General features: G+C 46.4%; 1 protein-coding gene across 1 annotated transcript in view; it reads right to left on the reverse strand.

Moving 5' to 3' along the window:
• Positions 1-3,338: 3,338 nt before the first annotated feature.
• The window catches only part of ELK4 (ETS transcription factor ELK4), an 8,279-nt gene continuing 4,839 nt past the window's right edge, over positions 3,339-6,778 (reverse strand). Inside the window, exons 3-4 of the mRNA XM_057387941.1 lie at positions 6,156-6,272; positions 3,339-4,992 (exon numbers count right to left, since the gene is read on the reverse strand). Coding sequence (XP_057243924.1) covers positions 4,894-4,992; positions 6,156-6,272 — 216 coding nt within the window. The 3' untranslated portion in view covers positions 3,339-4,893. The remainder of the gene's footprint in view (positions 4,993-6,155; positions 6,273-6,778) is intronic.

Here is a 6,778-nt window from a genome sequence, read left to right on the forward strand (position 1 = left end):
TCCACATCCAGCTGTGATTCCACATCCAGCTGCGATTCCCGCAGATCCAGCTGTGATCCCTGCATTTCCAGATGTGATTCCTGCACTTCCAGCTGTGGTTCCCGCAGATCCAGCTGAGATTCAGCAGATCCATCTCTGATCTATCCACATCCAGCTGCAATTCTGCAGATCCAGCTGTGATTCCACCAGTTCCAGTTGTGATTCCACCAGATCCAGCTGATTCCCACAAATCTAGCTGTGATCCCCCCGCTCCAGCTGTGATCCCAGCATATCCATCTATGATTCCACCACATCCAGCTGATCCCTCCAGATCCAGATGTGATTCCCACAGTTCCAGCTGTGATTCTGGCAGCTCCAGCTGTGATTGTGGCACACCCAGCTGTGATTCCATCAGCTCCAGCTGTGATTCTGCAGCTCCAGATGTTAACCCACCACCTCCAGACATGATTCCCGCAGCTCCAGCTGTGATTCCACATCCAGCTGTGATTCCACCACCTCCAGCTGTGATTCTGCAGATCCAGCTGTGATTCCTGCAGTTCCAGCCATGATTCTTGCATTTCCAGCTGTGATTGCAGCAGCTCCCGCTGTGATTCCACATCCAGCTGTGATTCCACCAGTTCGAGCTGTGATTCAGCAGAACCATCTCTGATTTCACCACCTCCAGCTGTGATTCTGCACATCCAGCTGTGATTCCACCATATCCAGCTGTGATCCCTGCATTTCCAGCCGTGATTCCTGCAGTTCCAGCTGTGATTCCATCAGATCCATCTCCGACTCCTGCAGATCCAGCTGTGATTCCACCACATCCAGCTGCAATTCCATCAGATCCAGCTGATTCCCACAAATCCAGCTGTGATTCCACCATATCCAGCGGTGATCCCTGCATTTCCAGCCATGATTCCACCACTTCCAGCTGTGATTCCATCAGATCCAGTTCTGATTCTGCAGATCCATCTCTGATTCCAGCACATCCAGCTGTGATTCTGCACATCCAGCTGTGATCCCTGCATTTCCAGCCGTGATTCCATCAGCTCCAGCCTGTCCCACTCCCCTGCCTCATTCACTGATCTGCTCACACTCATCAGCCACTAATTGCTGCCTAATTAACTCCAAATCAGGCCACAAACACCCCTGGTTATGCAGRACAGTCCCATCCAACATCTGGAGAGCTCCTGAGTGAATCCTCACAGATTTTGGGCTCTTCTGCCAAGTGGGAACCCCTCAGAGGCTGCTTCAACACCCCACTCGGTGATTTTTAAGACAAAAATAAAAAACATAATGAAGAGGCAAAAAAGTCTCTTTTTTTTCCCATTTCTACTCTTCCAGATCAAAATTCTACTCCTTACACAGAACTGAGGAAGGGAACAGACCCGAACTGTCACCCCAAAACTGAAATCTTGAGTTTTTAAATACCTGTGGATCCTAACAACATTCCCTGACGCGCTGCTGAGGTTGATTTCCAGAGCTGCCAATACCAAGAGAGCCTCTTGATACGACACTGAGATGCCTCGTAAACAAATCTGCCCCAAAAAATGGAAGAAAACCCAGAGCACACCCAAAAATGCCATAAAACAGGAGAAAATAAAGGGATCTGAAAGATAAATGGATAAATAACGGGAGAGAAGGGAGGGTSAGAGMTGCAGGGTCTGATGTGGGCTCAAGGAAAAGACAAATCTGCCCAAAAWAATGGAAGAAAATCACAGAGCACACCCAAAAATGCCATAAAATGGGAGAAAAAGAAGATAAATGGATAAAGTACGGGGGAGAAGGGAGGGTGAGGGCTGCAGGGGCTTCAGGAAAAGCTCCAGGAGGGGCTCAGAGCCCTTTGCTGCCACCCCTGCCCAGGGAATCCCACAGAAATGCAGCTCCCGGGGCTGGGGGAGGCTGGAGATGGAAATCTGCCCTCAGAATGAATATTTTAACCCCAAAATGATCTGTTTGGGAGAGGCTGAGGTTTGAGAATGCATCAGAGGGAAAAATCATCCCAATCAAAGTCTTTCTGCTCTCCCACCACACTCCAAAGAGCACACGGAAACCTTGGGGTGCTCCAGGAAAACAAGGAATCGTCCAACTCCGGGAATTCCATCCCTTCCTGACCTATTGCAAAGCAGAGCTTGAARGTGCCCCAAGCAGGGCACAGGAATTGCATCCCCCAACGAGGACAGGTCTGGGACACCCCAAAATGTGACCCAAAAACAGCTGGCAGTCACCTATCAGTGAACAGGGATGAAAAGGCAGCACGAGGACAAGGAAATATTCCCTTGAGTGCCCTAAAAATCCTACTCTCCCTTTTCCAGAAGTTTTCCCAGCTGCATCACGAGGTTTTCTCCTGATTTTTTTTTTTTTTGACGATTTTTTCCTTATGGAATTGAAGCAATCCCATTCCCGCTCTGCCTGCTGGGTTTTTTACCTGATGGAAACCATCCCATGCAATTCCACAGGAAACTCAGCATTCCCACAGGAAAACTGGGATCTCATCCAGCTGAGGCAGCAAAATCCTGGGAAATTTCTCCAAAAGGAAGAAAAAATGGCATTTTTGGGGTCTGACCCTCTGCCCAAAGCCACCAAAGTCCACGAAGAATTTAAGTGCACACATTTTTCAATGCTAAACCTGGCTTTTCTCCACGGGGGAAGGGAAGCAATCAGATTGCAAGTTTTTAGTGCTCATTGGTGAATTTTCAATTCCAATCCCAGGCCCGCAAAACGCCGCTCTCTCTCTTTGCAAAGTCGGGCGGAAAACGAGCCAACCTAAAACTTAAACCCAAACCAAAGTGCTGCTATTCACACATAGCATAGAAATTGCCCAGAGCAGGTTCCAAACATGCAAATAAAAAAAAAAAATTCCAGATGCCTGCTCTTAACGATCATCTGCAGCTTCGTTTCTGCATTAAAAAAAATCAAAATAAAATTTAAAAAAGAAAAAAAAGGTCAATATTGCACATTTTAAGAGCTGCTGGCGCAGGAATTTCCTCCTGCAGCTGCTGATGTCTAAATGTGAAGCGTTTTTTTGCCTCTGACAGGACCCGACAGGAAGACAGGTCACTCCGTGAGCTCACTCCCTGCTTCTCCACCTGAAAAAGGAATAATTTTTTTTTTTTCTCCCTCCTCCCCACCCTGGGCAGGTGAACAATGCCCCAAAAAACAAAAAAGCGACTCTGTTCCACCCACCTGGCCCAGGTGTCACGTCAGGAACACGCACAAAAGTGGTTTTTCTGTACTCAGTGTCAGGGTACAGGAAAAATAACGTCACCGCAGGGAAAGAAAAGTCTCGGGAGTTGTGGTTTTAGAGGGAATTCCAAGCCTGCRAAAGTGGCGAAAGGGGAAAAAAAAMMAAAMAACTCTGGAAAAGCTCAAATTCGCCACTGGTCCGTGGAAAATYGCGGTATTTACAGCAAACTCTGTCAGCTCCTCGCGCCGGAGAGGTGCAAATCTTCCTCTGCTGGCGGCAGCTCCGAGGATGCTGAAGGAAAGAGATGTCTCCGGCTGTTTTCTGGGACTATTTCATGGAGGAGATGCTCTGACATTCCCCAATTCCGACCCAGAAGTTGCTGCCTGACGTCAGATACCCATAAACCCAGAGACCACCACAGCCAGAGCAAGGAGAAGCTCTCGCTCCTTTAACCCCTCAAGTTTTCTTTAAAAAAGGCCTCCTGAGGTGTAAAAATCCACCTGCAAATTCCATCTGGTCTCCAATGGCTCTGGAAAGCGATCCTGCATTTATTCCAGAAAGGTTCAGAGCAGTTTTCCATGCCCTGTGGGACCCCTCAGCCTGATTTGGGGTCAGTGCCCCTTTCAAAAATAAAAATAAGCAACAGCTCCAKGCCAAAATTTGGGATAAAGCTGGCAAAAGAGAAGCTTCTCCAYGTGGGGAAAAGCAGRAATGCTTTTCCAGCTTTTCCAGAGCTGTGGGGAGAGAGGAGCAATGTTAATGTTGCTGCTCTCACCCTGTGGGTTCTGCAATTCCGGGTCAGGCAGCAACCTCCCSCCAAAACCCCAAGAAAAATCCTCCCAATCCTGCTCATCCAGCAGGGAGCTCCCAGGCTCTGGGATAAGTCCCTGGCACAAGAAATGTTTGGACTCCAGCATTGAAACTCGGTGAGGAGCGAAAAGAGCTCATCCCACCCTTCACAGGGAGGGAAGGAGGGCAGGGAAATATCCAAAATCCCAAATCCAGCCCCACCTCTTCTCCGCTCCAAAATCGTCCCGGACACGAGCACGGAATAAATCCTTGAATAAAATTTCTCCCTGCACAAAAAAATAAAAGACAAGGCCAGCAGAAAAAGCCCCGGCTGCTTTTGTCAAGTTCCTTGGGGCAGAGCTGAGAGCACAAACCCCATTCCCATTCCTATTCCTGTTCCCATTCCCGAGCATTTCCTGGAATGCCAGCTTCCATCAGGATTCAGGCTTCTCCTGGCCCAGCACAGGAAGCAGAAGAGGGTTTGGTTTGGTTTTGTTTGGTTTTTTTTTTTCTAAGAGTCACAGACAGAGAAAAGCTTCCTCTGTCACCGCTCGCCGCGGACTCAGCTGCTGCAACGCCACCCAAAAATTCCTTAAAATTCCTTAAAACTCCTTAAAATTCCTTAAAACTCCTTAAAATTCCTTTTGGGCGTAGGGAAAATCTTCCAAACCAAGGTGGGAAGAGAAGAGACCGGAGCTGCAGCTCCTATTAAGGCGTTTGCATATACATTCCCGACCTGGGTTCTTTCAAAAAAATGGGGGAATTTTTGCAAAAAAAAGGCATTTTTTTGATTCGGGAACGGCAACGACTGCGACGGTTGAGAATCTCTGTGGTATCAGAGAGATTCTGCTTTAGAAAAGGTGGTTCAGCAGAAATGTTGTCCCATCCTTGCCTCGTTTTGCCAYTTTTGTGTCCTTTTTCAGGAATTCCGTGTGCTATGTCTTCTGCAGATCCGGGGAGAAGGGGCCGGGGGTGGAGGGGCCGTCCAGTCCAGACAGGGTAAAGGGGCCGTGGCTGTTGAGAACTGATGGAAACTGAGACAAAAAAACAATTATCAGGCAAAAAAACCACTTTAATTCGCTGTTTCTCTCATATTTGTGCAAAAAAGGGTGAAAAAAAAACCCCAACTCAACAACAAAACAAAGCAAAAACTCTCAATTCCTCAAAGAATCCTCTTGGCTTCTCATTTTTAATTTAATTTTTTAATGCTAAGCAGTGTCACGGTGAGTCCTGAACTCAGCACTGCCCCCTGTCCTCAWTAAAATGTGATTTTAATTCAGGTTGGGGGAGAAAAAAATAATTTTAATTGTCCCTCAGTTAATTATCAGCTCTTTCCACAGCAAAATGTCCAATGCCATTTCAGCCCTTGTTTATTCCCCATCCTCGTGGTACAGATGAGGAACTTCCTCCATCTCCATGGAGATGACAGATCCCAACCCAGAAGATTTAATWAAATCCTTGGAATTAAATTAAATCAAATAAAAATTAATTAAATTGGTTCAATTCTACCCTTTGCTYGAGCAAATTCAGGCAGCAGATGTGGGAATTTCCAGTGCCAGAGTGGGAATTTCAATGCCAGAGTGGAAGGTGAGGGAAAAACATGAAAATTGCTAAAGGAGGGGATTTTTAAAAAATATTGGGGATTTTTTTCTTTTATAGTGAAAAAAAACCKGGCCTTGGGCAATTCCAGGGATGGAGCTTCTCTGAGAAYCCTGTGCCAGGGCTCCCCACCCTCCCAGGGGGGAATTTTATGGATTTCTTCCATAAAAATCATCAAGAACTGCGCCACACATCATCACAGAGATCAAACACACATTCCTCCTCCTCGTTAGCTGCGAGATTAATTAACATCTTTCAGCAGCAAGCATTAGAAAGACCAACAGAGCGGAAAAAATTCAAAATTCGGGAAAATCCCAACCAAAAAAAGCTACAGGGAGGAAAGCTTTTCAAGAAGAACAGACCTAAAAAAGAAAAATATTCTCTTTCTAACAGYAGCCCGTGCTGTGGATAATTTAAAACATTCCTGGGACACCAAGATTTAGAATATCCTTAAATAAAACTGGGCAAACACCAAAATAAAGCTCTTAAAAACAAAGATTCCTATTTGATTCTTACAGCAAATATTTGGGATAATATCCTATGGGTTTGCTGGGAATGGGATTGAAGGAAGGAATGGAGGAAGAAATTTGGGACTCACCTGGAAGAGGGTGTTGGCACCTTGCAACCTGGCGGGGCTGAGAGGAGCCACGGGGCTCAGGGTGCTCCAGAAGTGGATGCTGGAGAGCAGAGGGCTGGGAGTCAGCAGGATGGGAGTCTGGAAAAAATGGGAAAAAAGCAGCTGTGAGAGCCTTTCCCATGAAATTTTTTAGGAAATTCCATCCCTTCTTCATTCCTCCTTCTTCTCCAAGCCCCATTCAGCACTCCCTCATTCCCCTCGCTGAGCATTCCAAGACTTTTTTCCCCAAATCCTGCTGGGAACCCCTGGAAGAACAGCTCCTGCAAATCCAGCACCTCTGGAAAACCAAGATTGTGAATTTAAAAAGGAGCAACCAGAAGAATTCAATAAATCCCTTAAATTAAATTAAAATTAATTAAATTGGTTCAATTCTACCCTTGGCCTGAGCAAATGCAGGCAGCAGATGTGGGAATTTCAGTGGCAAATTGGGAATTCCAATGACAAATTGGGAATTTCAATGCCAGAGTGGGAATTTCAATGCCAGAGTGGGAATTTCAATGCCAGGGACAGAATTCCAATGCCAAAGTGGGAATTCCAATGCCAGAGAGGGAATTCCAATGGCAAATTGGGAATTTCAATGCCAG

This window comes from Malurus melanocephalus, unplaced genomic scaffold (genome assembly GCF_030028575.1).
Source record: "Malurus melanocephalus ecotype Western Australia unplaced genomic scaffold, MMel_1.1 scaffold_1449, whole genome shotgun sequence".
In the NCBI taxonomy this organism is placed as follows: Eukaryota; Metazoa; Chordata; class Aves; order Passeriformes; family Maluridae; genus Malurus; species Malurus melanocephalus.